The sequence below is a fragment of the Mirounga angustirostris genome, unplaced genomic scaffold (assembly GCF_029215605.1).
Source record: "Mirounga angustirostris isolate CCGP_5_RB_7025 unplaced genomic scaffold, mMirAng1.0.hap1 SCAF_8, whole genome shotgun sequence".
NCBI classification, from domain to species: Eukaryota; Metazoa; Chordata; class Mammalia; order Carnivora; family Phocidae; genus Mirounga; species Mirounga angustirostris.
In genome coordinates this window covers 34434077-34455925 of record NW_026991716.1, presented here as the reverse complement: position 1 = coordinate 34455925, position 21849 = coordinate 34434077, and the positions used below count along the sequence as shown (strand labels likewise).

Genomic DNA, 21849 nt, shown 5'->3' with positions numbered 1-21849 from the left:
TCCTTCCTCCTTCTACAAATACACCTTCAGTGGACCCCCATTTTCTGCCCTGCTTCTCATGACTTTCTGTGCAAGCAGTGGCTGCCACGCCCCTGCAGTCACCAAGTTTCAGCCTCAACCCATTCCCATTACAATGTTTAGAAATGTGCTTAAAATCTTTTGTTGAAAAAAGTTTTTTTAAATCTTTTGTTGATTGTTACACACAATTATATTATTATATTATGTATTTTTATAGTGTTGATTATGTTAAACACACACAATTATATTTATTCCATATATTATATGGTTCAGTCTCCATGTTATTTTTGTGCTTTTATTTCATTTGGGTCTGGGGAGGGGTCAGAAGAAAAAATGTTTAGTCCTCTCAAACTAAAAGTTATCTGAAACAAAGTCAGGACTATGATTTATGATTTAGTCACCAGCGAAAGACAAAAGGAAAGGGCAGCTTCCAACGGAAAGTTGTGGTTCTTAGGAAACCTAGGGGATGAGAGTATACCCAAGCTACTTATACATTAAAAAAGAAAATCTCTTTATCTATATCTGTATCTCTTTCCTTATACTCGTGGAGGCAACTAATGCTTCTGGGTTTCTGCCTCTAAGTAATCTTGCTTGTGTATCTCTTTTATTTCTCCTGTAATATTTTCTATTTTTTTCTCTTTCCATGTACCTTTCCTTTGTATCTTTTTTTTTTTTTTTAAGTTTTTACTTTAATTCCAGTTAGTTAACACACAGTATTATTATTAGTTTCAGGTGTATAATACAGTGATTCAACAGTTTCATACATGACCCTGTGTTCATCACAACAAGAATACTCCTTAATCCCTATCATCACCCCCCCTCCCCTCTGGTAACCATCAGTTTGTTCTCTAGAGTTAAGAGTCTGTTTCTTGATTTGTCTTTGTCTCTCTCTCTCTCTTTTTCTCTCATTTTCCCCCTTTGCTTGGTCATTTTGTTTCTTAAACTCCAGGTACAAGTGAAATCATATGGTCTGTGATTCTCTCTGACTGATGTATTTCTCTTAGCATTATACTCTCTAGCTCCAACCACATCATTGCAAATGGCAAGATTTCATTCTTTTTTATGGATGAATAATATTTCATTATATGCATGTGTATACACACACACAAACTCCACGTCTTCTTTATCCATTCATCAATCGATGGACATATGGGTTACTTCCATAATTTGGCTATTGTAAATAATGCTGCAATAAATATAGGGGTGCATATATCCCTTTGAATTAATGTTCTTGCATTTTTTTGGGTAAATACCCAGTGGTGGGACAGCCGGATCATCCTTTCCTTTGTATCTTAACAAGGGCAAAATATTTCCCTATCTTAAACACCTCCATGTCAAGAAATGCCTAACTCCATTTCTCCTCCAACCACCACTACTTACTGGTTTTTAATGTCTTCCCTAACTCTTTAGCTGAATGACTTCTGTGTCATGCCCTTATTTCCTGGTTATCAAATCCCTCTTTAATGACCTGTCATAGGCTTTGGTTTCCCACCACGGCACATTAACTTCTTCCAGGTTTCCTGATGATATTCTGATAGCCATAGGCAACAATTTCCTCAGTCCTCGTACCTCCTTGGCCCCTATTCTCTTACCTCTTTCATAACCCTGTATGCAGCTTTCTCCTTTCTTTAGGTTCCTTAACTCACTGGTTTCTTTTTCTCTCTCCCATCCCCCCAAGTACAGTCCTTAGCAGCCCCTTGTTCTTCTGTGTTCATTCCCTTATCCACTTTCACACCCTTAATCATTGCTTCTAGATTAATGACTTCCAAACTAGACCTATATTTATAATTTTCTATAGGACTATCTTAAGAAATAGTTTCAACCAGTTTTTCTTCCCACTCTTTCCCTGCCATCAGCCGTATCTTTCTTCCCTCAGTTCCCCAGTTTTTCAACTTCACATTCTTTCTTCAGCCAACTCTAATCAGCTATTAAATCCTATCATTATTTGAAAACACTTTTCTCCAATTTCTCTCTCTTCCTCCATTCCACTGGCCACTATCCATAAAACACTCTCTGAAAAAAAGGGATAAGCAAGAATTGGTAAGTCAAATTATTACTTTATATGCAAAAGGGAAAACTTATCCACATTAGCACAATAACAAGAATTTTACAGGCTGAAGGACTCTCATAACATTAATTCTTAGTTTATCTGGTTTGTAATATTGAGATTATCATATATCAAGCTTCTTTAAAATGAGGCACACCTATGCATAACTTAAGGCATCAAAGAACTCCACAGAAATATCACAATTTTTCCAACAGCAGGATGTCTCCTGATAAGTTAATTTGAAGGTAATGCATAAAGAGGTGTATTCATTTAAAGGCACAAATGACAACTCAACTACCAGAATGCTCATAAACTCCTGGATCAAACTGGTAAGCCCTTTTCAAAGCATTCCTCTGTGACTGTGCTAGAGATTTCTCCTATCTCAAAGGTCTGATTACTGTGATTTAGTGAAGTTGAGTGATTAAAGTTGAACACAGCTGTATCTCAATTTTCCCAAGTATCAGGTGCTTATCTGCTACACAAAAGCATTGCCAAGTCATACTTGCAGATTTCCATTCACTGGAAAGTAGAGTCCTACTGCTAGACTTTGCCTCCACATTCCAGGGTCCTCTTATCATTCCTACTGACTCTAAGGAACTAAATTTTAAGCATTTCATCAGGAAGATAATTCTTAAAAAAAAAAAAAAAAAAGCCCACATTAGTATTCTATTTTTTGTAGCAATTAGCATAATCTATCCTCCCTGTCTTCACTTTAAAAAATAAACGTTAGCTATGTTTCTTGCTCTCTAAAGCTGGAATTAGTTGTATTTATGCTTCTGGACTTTTTCTGTCTCTTTCTGGCATAAGCTGCCAGGGGCAAGACACATGCTTATCAGTTCTTCAGCATGTTCCTACAGAATTTACTACAGGACTCTGTCACAGTGGTCTGACTGACTACAGTGTCTCAGCTGGTCCTATGTTACACGTCAGCAACCACTTCTGAAGGTGTGATCTATAACCATGACAGCAGGCAATACAGTAAGATTACAGCTTTAATTGGCCGTGATTATGAAATATTTAAGACTCTTCACAAGGGGAGTGCCTTAGAAACAGACGCAAGTATGAGGACTAAACGCCAGCCCACCTGGTGGCAGAACAGGCAACGGGACTGTCTCTTCAGATGGATGAGCAAGCAGGAAAACGGGTAACACGACTTGTCTTGGAAGCACGCAGCACCATGAGGCAGTAAAAACCCATCAGCATACATCATCCTATCACGGCGAGCGTCATTCCCAGCCTCTATTAGCCTCGCTGCATCAGCGCAAGTCCCAGACACTTGATCCTGTTTATAATTGCTGATGAGCAGTAATAAGGCCTCCATGCCTCAGCTCTGTCCGTTCCACTTCGGTGCCCACCTATTAGGTAATAACTTTTATTTACAGCCTTGCTTGATGTGCTGTTCTATTAGTACAGCCAGGAACTGAGTAGGGTGAAAAAAAAAGTCTCCTTAATGGGCAGTATTATCGCAAGGCTCAGATGATTTATAACGCAGCTCTGTGGCTGCTCTATCATGCTCCTTCTGGTAAGACTGCTCCGGGAAAGCTACGTTCCTAACATGCTGCCCTCTAACAGGCACATATGTGCTATGGAGCGGCACCTAAAGCACCCCCAGATCCACCCTCCCCCAAAACCCAAAAGTTTCAAAGGAGGAGGGCGATATTAAATTCCCTTGATATCCTTTTCAAATAGTGTTGGCTCAGGTATTTTGCCCCAGTAGAGCAACAGAACAGCTAATCAATAGAAGTTCAAGGCTTTTCTCCTTAGGAAGAGTGCAAGATATGATAAAATAAAATAAATGTCCGTAAATGGGAAACCCCCCCCCACACACACAAAAAACCCACATCCCCCCCACACACACACCAGTTGTAACTGCATTCAAGGATGTAAGCAAACTGAATTTGCACAAAGCACGTGGACCACGAGTAGCTCAGCACCAAAGCCCAGGCTTCTCATATATACACATCCCAAACAGCAGCAAGCCTCATCACACTTCCTTTTCCTTTTAATACTGGAGTGTATTTTGATCCATCAAGTGCAAAAATGCCTCTTGACAAGACTGGCGCCCTGGCTTGATATTCACTTAGATCAGCCTTTTTTCAGAGGAGGAGCTACTGCTTCTTATGAGCAAAACTCAAACAAGGCCTCTAAAACAAGCCTCTGGCTTCAAGTCCAGCAAACTTACACATCATTACATGTCTAGCTGGCCTATAATGCAACCACATCAATTGGTGGCAATGGGACCAAACTCTCATTTACAGGTACAGGTAAGCTCTCCCCAACCTTTTCTGAAATCTATACATCATGTGAGGTGCTTTTAAAATCACCTGCTATTATTTACATATTGACTATCAAATCATATCAAATCTATTTATACAGTGCCTCACTACTTCATTCTATTCTTTAATATAAGCAACAAGTCAGGCAGATGAACGTCTTTAGAGAAAATAAAAGCCAACACAAGAGAAAGCATTTAGCACGTTATTTCCTTTCTCCAGTTATCTACCTACTTGCCAAAAACCACACAGTATCCGTAAACAGCCACTAAGGCATACCATGATAACCTCTGGCTTGTTTTCTATGGTAAAACGAAGGCAGACCTTTTAGACTAGAGAGATGTTTGCAATCTTGCCAAATATTTGGTATCCATTTTGTCCTGTTTTAGGACCCAAGATGATGAGTGCACGAGGTAAAACATTTTTTTAATCCTTTTTTCTTTGCCATGACAGATTAACTGTTTTGATCTTTCTTCAATGGTTACATTAAATGCTAATAAAAAATGAAAGGTTTATATCTTCCCTAATAGTCTCCTGATGGGAACCTGCATATTACATAAGTAGATCAAATTTCTAATTTTCTGTCTCAAATGCTGATAGTGCAGACCTGAGGGAAAAGCTATACCTGAAGGACCAAGGAGAAAGAATCAGAGAACTGAATTACACTTGAACTCATACCCGAAGCCACATCTTTTAAAGCTCCAAAGCATCCTTTACAGAAAGGTCAGCTAATAGTATGTAATATTGATCCATACAGCTGGTTGAGATGTTTCCATGAATATTGACTCTACCAGGAGATAAAACACACAACTGTAGGTATTTCGCAGATTTACAGGGCCACCTCTGATCTAACACTACCACCCTTTAGCTTCTGAATCAATTTAAAAGATCTTATATAAACCTCTTGGTAATATAACAACAATGAAACATTTCCCTTTAACTGGCTTCTGAACACAGATGTGGAAAGTGTTCAGTACATCAATCTTCTCTTAACTCCCAGGTGAAAGGTGGTCTCTTCCCTTGTCTTTGTAAGAAGAGACAATATCACAAACAGCTTGTCTGAGAGAAGTCAAGAAAATGTTTGGGGGGGGGGGAAGGGAAACAATGAACAATACAAAGGTATCTAGTTCATGTCACTGTTCATCACACTAGAAGAAAAAAAAGTAACTCCAAAGGATCAACATGAACTTTCGAAAGGAAAAGAAAAGGAAAAGGAAAGAAAAGGAAAGGAAAAAATAAAGAAAAAAGAAAAGTTTTAAAAGAAAGCACACAAGGGATATACAGTTAAAAGGAATTAACATGCTTCTTAGAGTGGAACTGATGATACTTTCCAGAAAAACCTGCCTTGATGTTCAATGGAACAGTTTCTAGTCCCATCTGCTTTCATCTCAGGCAATACTACAGCTCCCTTATGGTCCCACAAATGGTTATTTTACTTGCTATTCTACTAATTATAATCACATTTTTAAACATACAAACAGCATTTAAAAACCATCATTTTTCTATTGTATCAGAGAAAATATTATTTACTCAACATACTTGCTGGAAGAAGAGTAAAAGTGAATATAGTTATGGTAAACCAAGAGGCTGCTGACAGTATTATCAAGTCTGTAAACCTGCCTATGACTTTTTTTCCTTATTTTAACTTAATAAAGAGACTATAGGGGCGCCTGGTGATTCAGTCGGTTGAGCGGTTGAGTGGTTCACCATCTACCTTCAGCACAGGTCATAATCCCAAGGTCCTGGGATGGAGCCGCGTGTCAGGCTCCCTGCTCAGCAGGGAGTCTGCTTCTCCCTCTTCCTCTGCTGCTTCCCCTGCTTGTGTTTTCTCCCTCTCTCAAATAAATAAAATCTTTTTTTTTAAAAAAAAAAGGACTATAAAATGAAAAAACAAAATAAAGGCACATAAGAGTAGTGAACTAGGAAAGGAGCAATTTCCTTTTTTTCATATGCTAAAAAGTCTATCCCTTCATATATTTAAGGTAGGGCCTAGAACAAAGAGTTGGTTAATGTCCCACTTGGAAGAAGCAGGGTCCTTGAGTTAGTTAGTCACTGTTCAAGGATCCTAGTGGAAAGAGACTATTTCTCCAAAAAAAATTTCAGACAAGACATGGTTCTGTCAATTACAGCTTACAATTTAAGGTTTATCAATAGCAAGCTCCAATAAATGAAACACAAAACAACTTACTTCTTTTGCTGTAACTCTCTGTAAAAAAGTCTTATGAAGAAAAAGTCTTTAAACAAGAAATCCTATGAAAAGGCAACAAACTTTCCTACTGTCCCACAAGGCACTTTAAACATAAAAATATGACCTCATATAGATATTCACATAAATATCCAAATATCTTCGAAATAAAGTTCTCTGAAGGAGATGACCATAGCTCGGATTACAACATTTTGGCTTAAGGTGTAACTTGATAAAAAAAAAAGATGAAGGACAAAAGGGAATCTTCTGGTGGTCTGTTGCCAAGGAAAGTGAACTCTTTCTTTCACAATATACTCCTTCTTGGCAGGAATGTTGTGAGAATTAACAAGGGAACATGTGCAAAACATTCTGAGCTCTTGGAAGAAACGTAAGCTCTCTCTAGTAATCTGAAGGTATGAAATGCTTTGACTCTCACATTCTAACCAAAAGCAACCTGGGGCCTGGCAGCACTTCCCAATTCTCACTTCATTTTTCTCTGCTTAAGTATCACAATGATCACAGTGCGTTCTTTTTTCCCCCATCTAAAGATTACAAAGAGTTTAAATGTTAATAGTGCTATGTGGCTAAAAGCCAGCATCTGAAGAAAGGCCTCTCACCTAGCTCACAAATACAAACTGATCTTTCATTTGCCACTACTGCTCCTTTTGCAATCTGCTTCTTAGACTCCTAGCTCTCACAAGGCAATTTCTTAAAGAGTTCCCACTCTCATTCTGATGGTTACAGACCAACCACGCTATACCACTGTCCATCTCTCTAAATTACAGTACCCTCTGATCAAAAAGTCATCACTTGAAAAATAAATAGAGACATAACCATTCAGGCTTACATTCAGGCCTTGACGTATTAAAGCCATATAATAATGAGTCTAATGCTAATCTTCGTATCTAACTGTCAAAGTACTAAAAAGAAAATGACCTATTTACTGAAGAGGTCACTTACCTTTTCTGAGTGTACACATGTTTCTAAGATATTCGACTATGTACCTTTAATATTATATATATTTCTATGTGTACTTGCTGGTTTTAAACTATGTGCACAGACTAATACATAATTATGAACTGAATCTAGAAAACAAATTTTAAAAGGCTGAGATGAAAAGCTTTTACTATTTTCTCCCCATACCTCAAAGACTATATATTGTATGGCCTAAATATCCTTTTTCTAATATAATGTCATCATCGTTATTATTAATTGTCATTATTATTATTATTATCTTTAGAGAGGGAGGGCGGAGGGGGAGTAGAGGAATGGGAGAGGGAGAGAGAGAATCTTAAGCAGACTCCACACCCAGCACGGAGCCCAACGTGGGGCTTGATCTCACGACCCTGAGATCATAACCTGAGCCAAAATCAGGAGTCAGACACTTAACCAACCGAGCCACCACCCAGGTGCCCCTATAACATCATTATTATGCTAGAGGCTGTTTTAGGTCCAAACGTGTATGGATAGATTGGCTGGGAAGAGCTGGTGTAGTCTCATTCAGAGGGTCCCACTCTACAGCTCGTGAGGAGTAACATGTGGCTGTAAGGTGATCATTTACTGATCATCTATGTCTGAAGCCTGAGAGACTTTGGGAGAAGTACTGTTGTACTACCCACTGTGGCAGCAGCACCACAGGGCAAGTGTTAGAGGCACTGAGTACTACTCTTGGAGACTAGACATAAAGAATACAAGACACTCCAGCAACACAACAATAAGTAACTGGTGGTGATTCATAAGAAAAATGCCCAGGATCCCCACAGTGGGCAACCTTCTCATTTCAGGACAGAAAGATGGAAACAAAGACAGTCAACCTGTGATTCTTAAGGCAAATCACTTAATTTACCTCTGAAAATCAGGAAGCTCTGTCCTCTAGAGTCAGGGCCATTGTGTAAGGCAGAAGCCATAGGGCTAGTTCAAGGAGCCTGAGGCGGCACAGACAGGCTTCTTGAAAAGAAGTGAAGCAGGCTGAACTTGATGGCCTTTAATGTCCATGCTAAGAAATCTCAACTTTCCTTCAGGCTTTTTGGGAGTGAACTGCACATTGCATTAATTTCCTTCCAAGCCAGAAATTCTCAATCTCTTTCTAGTTAAGAGGTATTATATTCACCTAAAAGGAGGCCTGGGAATGTGTGACTGAGAACTCAATGCCTCCCTTATCATGTGCATATTACCCTCAGTTCCTAATATAGTACTGACATGCAACAAAAAAATGTGATCAACAAAATCAATTAATGAAACTAGATATGGTAGGGGAGCCTGGGTGGCTCAGTCGTTAAGCGTCTGCCTTCGGCTCAGGTCATGATCCCGGGGTCCCAGGACTGAGCCCCATATCGGGCTCCCTGCTCAGCAGAGAGCCTGTTTCTCCCTCTCCCACTCCCCCTGCTGTGTTTCCTCTCTCACTGTCTCTCTCTGTCAAATACATAAAATCTTTAAAAAAAAAAAAAAAAAATGAAACTAGATATGGCAATCCATTCTGTTAACTTCTAATCTACTCTTCTTTCTCCCTGAAATACATTAATGGGATATCAATACCATCAACACCACATATAATCTTTAGCGATTATAGTAGGATAGCAGCTCCCATTATTAAAGATCTATTATGTGAGCTTTATGTATATTATTTCTTACATCAAACCTATGAGATAGATTTATCATCCCATTTTTCAGATGAAGAACACATTTTGAGATGTTAACTTATTTACCCAAAATCACATTTTGTACGTGGCTAGGCTAGGATCTGACATCAGATCTGTTTCTAGAACTCACATTTTTAAAACTACTTCACAATATGCAGTGTTTCAAAATCTTATTTCTCTTTCTCCATACTTCACCAATGATATGTTTTTCCACTGTCTGGCTGGGAGTATAAGTAATTACAATAAAATGCAATAAGCAGAAACATTATGTAGTGGAAAACAACACAGACTTTAGCATCTGAGAGATCTGTATCCAACAAACTGACAGTGACCAGAGGGGACGTGGGTGGGGGTATGGGTGAAATAGGTGACGAGGATTAAAATCACACTTAACTTGATGAGCACTGAGTAATGTAGAGAATTGCTGAATTGCTATACTGTACACCTGAAACAAATTAAAATTCTATGTTAACTATACTGGAAATTAAATTTAAAAACTTAATAAAAGAATAAAACATCTGTGTTCAAGTCCTGACTCTATTACTTACTAGGAATATTACCACTCCAGGAAATATACTTAACTTTCTGAGTGCCCATTTTTGTCATATATAAAAGAGGAATAATTATCTTGCAGAACCGTTCCGAAGATTAAGTGAGCATGTATGTAAAACATATTGAATGGTGTCTGGTAATGTAGTAAGCATGCAATAAATGCCGTTACTATTTTTAGATAAACAAAATCGTACGGGAGCAAAAGAGAGGAAAGAGATCTGCCTAGAAAATGAAGGACAAAAGCACATGATATTCAGGAAGCGTTCCTACTAATACCAGTGTCTACGCTGAGCACATGAGCCTCCTTTCTAAATCTCTCAGGATGACCCAATGTATTCGAGGCCCATTCCTTAACTACCTCAACATGTTAGTAGTGCCAATGGTAAATTCTGCCCTGAGAGCCAAGACTGAAAGAAAGGAAAGAAGAAGGACTAAAGTATACTGTGCATGTGAAGTGTTGGGCCTGAAATCAAAGGGCTCTGAGTGTGTTCAAGCTTCTGCCTGGAGTGGGTGTAGGAAGCTGGCTCTCTGACTTCCCACTGGCCAGTCAGGATGGCCTTACCCCAGGGCACAGCTCTCTTCTCCCTCAACCAGGAACTACCCAGGGGAGCTCGGGTACTGGGCACAGGAGGGATGAGAGCATGCCAGGACAATCTCATACACCCCCTGCCTCAAAACTGGTGTAGAGGAGTAAAATTAAATTGCCTGGACGTTACTCTGAAACTGTGCAAGGACAGACCTGTTTCAGGTTTAACATCAAAACTATGAGCATTAAAGGGACTGAGGCTTTAGTTTAACTTTGTACACAGAAATAGTTTGTGCTATTTCTGCTTGGGAGTTAAAAGGACTTTTTAAGTTATGAAAAAGACTCTAGGGCGCCTGGGTGGCTCAGTTGGTTAAGCAACTGCCTTCAGCTCAGGTCATGATCCTGGAGTCCCGGGATCGAGACCCGCATCGGGCTCCCTGCTCAGCGAGGAGCCTGCTTCTCCCTCTGACCCTCCCCCCTCTCATGTACTCTCTCTCATTCTCGCTCTCTCAAATAAATAAACCTTTAAAAAAAAAAAAGAAAAGAAAAAGACTCTGTGACCTTTAGAAAAACAATATAATTACTTTGACTCTCCCAAATATAATCTTTAAGATATTTTAAATAGCAGGCAGCATTATTAGAAAAGGCAAATATTGTTTAAAATAAATTAAGCTACAGACTAAGGGAGCAATGGGCATTTACAACTGCTCTTCAGAAAGCTAAAAGATTCCTGACTTCATGTTTAATAAAAATGTCACAGATGCACAAAGATGTTTTTGGGATTCCATGCATCTAAAAAGAATGATTTCAGCACACCCCATGGCTTTAAGATGAAGGGGAGAAAATATTTTCTGAAACTATTAGGATACTGTAATTGTCAAGTTAAAATATTCATTATCTGTGCTAGAAAACTTCTTTCACTCTCCAGCTCCAATATTTAAATAATGTTCTTGTAGTAGGTCCAAGACTTAAGACAAATTAGATCCATGCCAGAAACCAGGCAATTATCTGTATTTTCTGTATGTTTCATGTCTTAATAATATTCTTCAAACATTAGGAAGTAGGTAAATTTTAATATCCATCTGACCTCAAAGAGCACAACTCCAACCCCTCGTCACTCCACCTCCACTCCCAATACTTGGCACATAATACATCACTTGACAATTGATGGAAGAAATTAGAGAGTACCCTGGCAAAGACACCATGTTAAAACCAGTAGCTAATTTCTGTGAAGAATCCAGGGAAGAACAAATCCAGGTAAGAATGATGTACGTACCTGTACCACAGGATCTTTTGGTTGGTGTGATTAACGAGACATGAGCTGTGTCTGTGCATGGCCCACCTAGAAACAGAAAGGCAGGCACATCAGTCAGGACATATCTTCTAAATGCCCAAAGTTGCTATCTTGGATAAAGAGAAAGTCAAAGAGGCAGGGATCAACCTGCAAATATGCATGAAGAGGGGCAGTGGGAAAGATGGAGGTGCTAGCGGTGGTGGAAGGTTAATTCTAAGGACCTTATTTCAGTTCAGCTCTTCAGACTATAGGTCCATATTCTTTCTATATCATAACGTGTTTTTCATAAATAACAATGGAGTGTCATAATGTTCAGAAGCTGAGGATAAAATTTTAATTAGAATTCCAATCCCCGTGAGAGGAAATTACCAGTAGGTTTGGAGAGATGAGTTTTTCCACAGAGCAATAAGCAGGAGCACTCCCTCTGAAGTTGATCTCAGTGGTCACCCCACCTTTGAATATATTGCAAAACTAGCCTTATTTAAAGAGGGGAAACTCCCTAAGGAACAAAACACTGTTTTACAAAAAAAACTAAGGATCATTTTAATATATAAAGAGAGCATTACTGAACAAGGAAGAGTATCTGGCTTAATTATAAGAATATGATAGGAAGAGGGGCCTTTTATGGAATCTTTGTGAGCCCAGAGATCTGGTGGATAAGCATAATTCAAGAGTATGCAAGAGATACAGTCAGTTACTGGGTGAAGGCTTGAAAAGCAGTAATTTCACTCTGCAAAATCAGGACCACCAACAAATTCTTAAGTTGATATTAATATATACTCCAACCCTCCCATGTTGGGGAATGCCCTACCTTCTGAAATAGGAAGTTACTGTATAAACATGAATACCAATGGTTCTCTACATGCCCTAGGAGGGGCAGTGATGATGATCATAAAGGAATAAAACACACAGGCAAATGTTACAGTATTTTGAAAGGCTCCTCAGATGATGAGGACTAGCAAAGGGAAATATGGTTTCTTGGCATAGTTGTATGCCAACTATGACAAGACTTCCTATCACTGAAGTTACCCATTAAAAAGAAAAGAAAGGTGAAAGAGCTCTGAGCTCTGAGCCCTATTCCTAGAGTTTATGCTACCACCATCTGTGGGTTTAGGAACCTAGAGATCCCACCTAAGAAGTTCATTAGTCCATTCTTTCCTACACCAAGGCCGTAACAGCAGCATACTTTAGTTGAGCGTAAGAAGACACAGAAGGTAAACAGGAAAAGGAAGGAAAAACCAAGCAAGTGTATTGTTACTCTCAAAGAGCACTTAGAAAATCCTACTATGTGCCACCACATGGGATAGTCTCATGCTCAGGGAGCTTATAATCCTTTTAGGAAGACAAAATTTGTGTACATAAAGAACAATATATGACAGTAATGAAGAGCTGGATGGGAAATGACCAAGTGCCAAAGAGTATGGAACAAATAATACCTGCTAAATGTAATCAGGAAGAACAAGATTCACCATTGGCCAGCATCTCCTGGAAATACTTCTCAAGAATTTGAAAATGAGGCAAGAATAAACCAAAGTTAGACAGGCTAAAAGAGCAAGGCGTTTCAGTTGAAATTTTTTTCTACAGACATTACAATCACTAGAGAAAGCTTAACATACTAAAATTCCAGAGTCCAAATGGACAACTGTGACATGAAAAATAGGCAACATGGAGTGACAATGAGCTGTAGGAAAATCTGACACAAATCCCATATCCATTAAGAACCCTCTGAATAATGGCTTCTACAGCTCCATAAAAACACTTTAGCTTTTGCCTCCATGTGAGGTTTTTGATTTTGGTTTTTGTTGTTGTTAATTGAAGCATTCCTATTTCTGGGGAATTACAGGCTGTTATAGAAGACTTAATTTAAAGTCCTGCAACGACTCCCTACTTGCTGAGTAATCCGGGATAAGTTTAACAAAAAAGTGGGGATAGTAAATTGCCTAAAAGCCACAGTGCTGATGAGATCATCTGTACAAAAAGACTTCATAAACTATAAAGCTTTATATTATTTATCATCACTTTCTCTATCACCAGATTTTATGCTCCCAAGAGCCAAGACCCACTCTGTCATCTACTCTTGGGTCATGACTGTGTGAACAGTGGGCAATTAATAGTGTTTATTAAGAACCACTGCAAGTTGTTTGATGAAATAAAGAGAGTAATGTGTCTTTTTTAAAAAACCTTTTTCTTAATAGAGGTATTACAAGGGGTGTCTGGCTGGCTCAGTTGGTAGAGCATGTGACTCTTGATCTCGGGGTCATGGGTTCAAGCCCTGCATTGGGAGTTTACTTGATTAAAAAAAAAAAAATTAAAAAGAGGTATTACAGAAAGAATGAAATACTAGAATGAAGTGCACAAATCTTAAAGAGACACACTGAAGGCTTTTAACATATATATACTTGTGTAACAACCATCAGATAAAAATATTAGAACATTTCCAGAATCTAGAAAGTTCAAAGGAGCATTTTCAAAACAAATTCCCAGACCCAGACTCTGGAAATTTTGATGCAACTGCAAGATGCAAGAAGCGATTCTGGCACACATTTTAAAACCAGCTGAACACAATGTAAATATTAACAGCCCAGTCAGTTCCAATCTCTGAAAACATTTTCTTTAACTCCCAGTTCAATATCTGGCCAAGATCACGAAGCACCCACAACATTGTGAGCTGCATGGAGCGCAAGATTCAATAACAGCATAACTATCAGAATACTTTTTTAAAAGGACATAAAATAATTCATCCAGTAAAATTATGAGAGAAGGGAGAAATTGGTCAAATTGAAACCCCTAAAGAAATTTAGCTGGGACTCGTGAATTAACACTCCCATATTAACAAATGTAATCTTTACCTCAATCTGTGGATTGAGAGTTGATCCTTTTTAAAATTCCTAATGAATGAATTTCTGTAGGTTTTGGCAAATACGCAAATAACTTTAAGGCTACCTAGCATATCTCAACATGCATCATCATGGAAGTGTCCTCCAGAGAGCTTGTTAAACTAACAACCCAATCCAGTGTATCCACTATATTACAGTAAAGTACAAATAGAACCATAGTTGAGCCAAAACAAATTGACAGCATGAGTAACTAGCAGTGATAATACATCCCAGCTTTGGTAATTGGACAATATTATAAACAGAAAGCTTGGAATTAAGTTTGGTCTGGAAGACTATAACCTATGAAACTCTTTAAAATCCAGAATGGATGCATATGAGCACTGCACATATATTCTACACTAACTGTGCTGTCATACAAAATTCCTATACTCTCAAATAAAAATAGTCATCACAGGAGATTATATCTACCTTTACACAATTACAGATCTTCCTCAACTTACAATGGCATTATGTCCTGATAAAGGCATCATAAGCTGAAAATGGAGAGTTGGAAATGCATTTAATACACCTAACCTACTGAATATTACAGTTAGCCTAGCTTATCTTAAATGTGCTCAGAACACCTGCATTAACCTACCTACACCTGGGCAAAATCATCTAACACAAAGCCTATTTTATTACTAAAGTTTTGATATTGAAGAGTGTACTGAAGGTGAAAAACAGAATGGTTGTATGGGTACAGAATGGTTCTAAGTGTATGGTTGTTTACCCTTGTGAAGGTGAAGCTGACTGGGAGCTGTTCTCCCTACTGCTGCCCAGCATCACGAGAGGGTATCGTACCATATATTGTAAGCCCGGGGAAAGATCCAAATTCAAATTTCAAGTATGGTTTCTACTGAATGCATATGGCTTTAGCACCATCGTGAAGTCTAAAAATCCTAAACTGAACCATTGTTAGGTCAGGGACCATCTGTAATTACAAATCAACTCTGTTAAAATGAATACAGAAAATTAAGGACCGCTCAAGGGGAACCTTTTCAAGTTTTGGTCCACAACAATAAAAATATAACATGGGTGCCATGTGGTTATAGCAAACAAAATAATTTTGAGACTTAATAGTAAGGGTCCAAGTCAGGGCACCTGCTCTATCAAGGAAAGGAGTTGGCTTTTCTTTACTGAGCTTTCTAATGCCTGAGAAGGGTAGCATATGGTCCACTAAGTCACTGTAAACCCTGCTCCTAATTTTGGCCCTTCTTCCTCTTCTTTCCAAACAGCAGGGTAGACAGAGCTAATAACTGAAGAGCAAGGTAGGGAAGCCTCTTCATAACTGGGTTCTATAAATGAATGTGATGTATGTGTATGTACATGTGTTTTATGTGTTCAGTGTGATCATACTTAGGAAAAGATCTAAGCACAGAATTATTTACACCATTACCTTCTAGCCTATAGTAGAGTAGTAGCAACTGAGTTTGGACAAGTAAGTTTTGGGTTTTTGAATATTAAAAAAAAACCCACAGCTAAAGTTCCTTGTTTAATGAAAGGCTCTCCGGGGATTCTGAACCAGATGATATCAAGATTAACCAACCTGAACTAATTTTTAGTCAATTACTATGAGTTCTTTTTCCTTTCTTTTGCTAAAGCATATTAAATACCTTTTTTCAAATTTCTTCACTATCTGCAGATATTTAATGACAGATTATCATTTTGCATTTGATGTTACATTCAAAGGACTTTTTTCTAAGTTTCAACAATTTAGAGCCTGAAATTTGCAAGTAAGTAATATCTGTGGTAGTTTGTGGTTTGTGACCAGAAGTATGAATGCACTATTTTGTCTTCTAGGGATGTTTCTATTCTTGTATTAAAGGTGTCATACATAATGTAGCACTATGGATTACATTTGCAATCCACATGATAGGCATGAAATAAAATTCTTCAGCTGTATTCCCAACAAGAAATCTTTATAGCGTTTCTAATAGGGTAGTGGATTTTCTTGGAGAAATAGTACTAATTTCAGCCCTGTAAAGTTGAAGACAGGGGTCAAATACGCATACTAACTTCACTATAACCTGCAAATCCAGAAGGACTGAATAAAGGTATCCCATTAACTATCAACACTCATATTTCAAGCTGAAGGAGAATTCTCAAATTTTCTGTCAGCCTCCTATAGAGTTACTGAGCATGTCAAAAAAACCCGGGAGCCTACCCCTGTAGTAGTCAATCCCATACACTGGCTGAAGACTATGACTCAAGGAGGAAGCAGAGAACACAGTCTTGGAGGCAGCTGCGTTTAGGATGGCAATCATCTTAGGCACTCCAAATCTAAGGCTGAGTAAATACAGAAAAATAGTGTATTTCTCCTTAACCTTGAAAATAATAGAGATCAACAATCTTCCCAGAAAGGTTTTCTTAAAACAGTTGTGATGACTGGTTATTTTTGGCTCCTGGATCCATAGCCCTCATTGGCTGCAGTTATACCACGTGTTAAAGCACATCAGTTAGGAAAAATGGACTGCCAAGGAGTCAGTCAGCTAAAAATTGCCAGAAGCTCAATAATCAAACAAATATTCTATCAGCTCTTTCATGGTAACTGCAAAACATTAATACACAAAAACAGCCATTCCTTTTGCAGATTTATAACACTTCTATATTCTTGTTTAATTAAGATGACATTTACATAACATTATCTAATTAATTTCCAACTAAAGGCACTGTAGGCTAATTAGAAATGCATCATCCTTTTTAAACCACCTTGTCAATTCCATTCTCTCATAATCTGCACATTGTTTACCACGCAGCATCTTCCTTTTCTAGGCTCAGTTTGTTCAAAAGGTGATTTTTGACAGCAAATTCAAGAGATACAATTCTCCTCCCTCTCAAGAGATTTATAAAATCTTATCAAGAGTTTTTTGATGAAGCAACAAGGAAAAAAAAAAAAAAAACAAGCCCCTATGCAACAGAGATAGTAAAATAAACTCTATACTGTCTCCTCACGTGGCCATATTAAGAATGTAAAACTATCTTTTAAAAATATTCAAAGAATCTATATTTCCAGGTACCTGGGTGGCTCAGTCAGTTAAGCATTTACCTTTGGCTCAGGTCATGATTCCAGGGTCCTGGGATCGAGTCCTGCATCAGGCTCCCTGCTTAGCTGGGAGTCTGCTTCTCCCTCTGCCTCCCCCACCCAGCTTGTGCACTTTCTCGCTCTCTCAAATAAATCAATAAAATCTTTTTTAAAAATCTGTATTTCTTTAGTAGCAAAATATTCCTTCCTTTAAAAGCCTTCAATACACACATGGAGACATAAAATAGTAAATGGTAAAAAATAAACAGTAAGAAATGAATATCAGGAACAGATCAGAATGCGCAAGAAAATAAGTCCTCTCCCTCAGAAAAGGTGATCCTCCAACCTCACCTTAAACGTGCAATTCATGAATTGTTTTAATCAGAAAGAACACACCTAATCTGTCTACATAATTGAGTTTGAAAAGCACCATCGATTAAAAACAAGGATACATAAAGATGTAATGAGTGCGAATCTAAGTTTACAGAAAATCTTCAGCACAGATAATAGCCCTCCCATTTCTCCAAATGAAATTTCCAAATTAAACCCTTTACAAAGCCTGTTACAGAATCTAAGTGTTAATTTCTCCGTTAGAAGTTCTAATCCTAATTTATTGCATGATCTCTCACACCATTTAGATCTAAATTAGGGATTCATGAGAAGGGGATTTTCAAAGTGGGTCAGAAGTTGCTACTGGTAGCTAGCTATTTTGCTCATAAAGGGCTTCTCAACAAAATTTCATTACCATTCTACCCTTGCTCCCCTAAATAAATTATAGTGCTGGGCAGCTCTGCAAATGTTAGTGTTATGTTTGTGTGTGAGTATGCTTATTACCCTATTTGCTCAATAGAAACAAAATTAAAAACTCTCCCACACCACCTTCCCCAAGGAACAACACTAAAAGAAAATGAAATCAGGAATGCTTTCCATTTGCCTAGTACTGATAGATTCTTTTAGAGGAGTTAAAGTGGACATCCCTGCTGGTGCCAGGGGATGGGTTTTGGAAGAAATATTCTCTCCTGACCCAGCAATGGCCTTAAATGGAATGAGCCTCAAGGGTCTTACTTGTTTTAGTAATCTAGCACGTTAGGTGTTCAAAAATGTATTTTTCACTGCTGAATTAAAATGATCCAGGCCAAAAGCAATTACTGAACATACATAACTATTCAGAAGGGAAATGGAACTACTATAAATATAGTTGATTTTCACCATAGTTACATGTTGATCTAGCACAGCAGTTCTCAAACATTTTGGTCTCAGGACCTTCTTTTTTCCCCAAAAGAAATTTTATTTTAGAGATAGAGAAAGAGAGCATGGGAGTGGGGGGGAGAAGCAGAGGGAGAGGGACAAGCAGACTCTGCACTCAGTACAGAGCCCCATGTGGGGCTCAATTCTAGGAAGGGGAGATCATGACCCGATCAAAATCAAGAGGCGGATGCTCAACCAACTGAGCCACCCAGGTACCCCCTTGGGATCTTCTTGTACTTAAAAATTATTAAGGACACTAACGAGCTTCTGTTTATGTGGGATACACCTATTGATATGTACCTGATCCAAAATTAAAGCTGAAAAAATTTAAAAATATAACTTCATTTAAAATTCACAAAAATAACTACATGTCAACATAAAAACATACTGTTTTATAAAAAGAAACTATACGATTTTTTAAGAAAATTATGAGAGCTGCCTGCCTTGAAGACATCTGACTTTTCACATCCGTATGTGCATTCAATTTTAAATGAGGGCCATCAAGAAAATCTACCTTTCCACAGATACATAGTTGGAAAGGGAGGGACCTTATGGACCCTTGAATGGGCTGTGGGGACCTTTATAGGTCCTCAGACCACACTTTGAGAACCACTGGCATAGAACAAAATAATGAACCTAAAGATTTATATAATTTCCAATTTCTCCATACTTTCTTCACATGCCAATTGGCTTATTCTGGTCTTGCAGAGACCAACTGGATGTACCAGCATTAATGACTTTAATGACAGCATTAATGACAGCCATTCTCAACAAAATATTAAATATTTAAGTAAATAAAGAAAGGCAAGGGGTAGTGGAATAAACTCTACAGTCATAATTTCAACCCAGGACATTCTGTTTCTACTACTTATATAGAGAGTAAAAACATGTTTCAAGGAATTAAAAAAATTCTGAGCTGTTAAATGTTTGATTTCAGTTTTTCAGATATGATTTCTCACTCAGACCTTTGTAACTACAACAGAGTTTCAAAAAAAAAAAAAAACACCCAATATCAAAATTCCAAAATGTGATAAAGTCCAACAGCAATTAACACTGAAATTCTAAGACACCACCATCTTAGGGATCAAAATTAGAACCCTTTTTTGAGAGGTCAAAATATCACCTGGCCAATAGTTCTATTTTTAGTTACTTGTTTCTCTCTGTGATAAAGCATATTTAATATGGATATGAAATCAGGAGCTGTCACTTCTTCAATTTAGACCTCAGTTCTGACTATTTACAGGCATAACTAACGCCCAACACAGATTTCTAGATTTGCATTTTACCATCAACATGAGCATGAATCTCATAACAACATTAATGGAGAAAGCACCCAGCATTAGAAGAGCTTTTATTTTGTTGCTGGAGTGGTGGGGGGTGGGAGGGATGGGGTGCCTGGGTGACAGACACTGGGGAGGGTATGTGCTATGGTGAGCACTATGAATTGTGTAAGACTGTTGAATCACAGACCTGTACCTCTGAAACAAATAATACATTATATGTTAAAAAAAAAAAAAAAAAAGAAGAAGAAGAAGAAGACAGCAGGAAGGGAAAAATGAAGGGGGGGAATCAGAGGGGGAGATGAACCATGAGAGACTATGGACTCTGAGAAACAAACTGAGGGTTCTGGGGGTGGTGGGATGGGTTAGCCTGGTGATGGGTATTAAAGAGGGCACGTACTGCATGGAGCACTGGGTGTTATACGCAAACAATGAATCATGGAACACTACATCAAAAACTAATGATGTAATGTATGGTGATTAACATAACATAATAAAATTTAAAAAAAAAGAAGAGCTTTTATTTTTGACATAGTTCAGCTACCAAGAGCGTTCTCATAAATCTTGGCCTGCATCAGCAACTGAAAGGCTGCAATGCCTTCCTTGGAAAGGGAGGTGACTTGTCCATGTTCTTTGTAAGAAGCTTTAGAGAAAATGGAAAAAGACTTCTATTTAGGCCAAAGGTACTGCCCCATGGACATTTAAAAAGAATTTTGAATGCAGGACCCTTCTTCCTTGGTCCTTGTCTGAGCCTCTCCTGCAGGTCGCTGGACCACGGCTGGCAATGCACCCACAGTGATACTGAATGGCAGGTACCGGAGTCCAACCTTCTTGTTTTACAAAAGTGACCGCTAGCAGGTCTTGCTAATGGGACCTCTCTTTGCAAAAATAATAGTTGAAAATGTCATGGTTTGAATTATGTAGAAAAGTGTTTATATTGATATTTTGGAATTTAAAAAGATCCTTACAAAGATGGCATCGTATTGTTTTTATTAAATCTAAAAAATTCTCCTTTTATAGATCAAAAAGTGCAATGGTTTATGAAATCACAGAGCACATGAACAGAAAATGGAAGTTATATGTATTCATTTTTGGCACTGGCAGCTCTGAATTTTAGGAGAAGTTCACAAACACAATTAAAATATAAGGTTAAAATAACTATTTCTAACACACCCAAAGAGATGGCCCTATTATGATTTTTTCAGCCAAACACTTCTGTCATAATAAAGCTTAGATTTAGTTTAGATTCGGCAAAGTGTCATCCATTACCTGTATCTACAAGAAAGAAAAATATGACAACTGCAAAGGGCTAAAGCTGTGTGAAATGTAGTTGCTGACTGTGACCTTTACTTCCATATCAAAGTACAGAGCACTTCATTTAATAAGAACATAAAACAAAAATCTGCATTCGCAGAGAGGGGGGACAGTGATAATGTTGCTTCAAAACCTAGTCTGAGTATCAGTAACTGTATAATCTCCTAGGTGCCTGACAAAATCTTTAAGGGAAACAAGCCTTTCAGGTTTGCAGACTTCTTAAGGGAGCCTTAAACATGAGTGTTTCAAGTCTGCTAGTCTTCTGTCTGGCAAAGTGGAATCCTGAAGGGGGAAATTCAGGTGACAAAACAAATACTATAAACAAAAACTGTTACTTCACAAAGAGCAAGTAGCTATTTGCGAAGGAAGGAAAGAAGGGAGGGAGGGAGGGAAGGAGGGAGGGGGGGAGGGAGGAAGGAAAGAGAAAGAAAGAAAGAGAGAAAAGAAAGATCTCTGAGAAAGGGAGAGAAAAAAGAAAGAAAGATCAGAGAGAGAGAAAAGAAAGAAAGAGAAAGAGAAAGAGAGAAAGAGAGAAAGAAAGGAAGGAAGGTAGGGAGGGAGGGAGGGAGGGAAGG

The 21849-nt window shown here is 38.2% G+C and overlaps 1 protein-coding gene across 3 annotated transcripts in view; it reads right to left on the bottom strand.

Annotated features, from left to right (window-relative positions):
• Positions 1–21849, bottom strand: part of ZFAND3 (zinc finger AN1-type containing 3) — a 338087-nt gene that overhangs the window by 49313 nt on the left and 266925 nt on the right. For 2 of the 3 annotated variants that reach the window (XM_064597564.1, XM_064597565.1), the window contains one exon: positions 11517–11582. The exons of the other annotated variant lie outside the window; for it this stretch is intronic. In XM_064597564.1, the coding sequence (XP_064453634.1) occupies positions 11517–11582 (66 nt within the window). The remainder of the gene's footprint in view (positions 1–11516; positions 11583–21849) is intronic. 3 annotated transcript variants of the gene reach the window in all.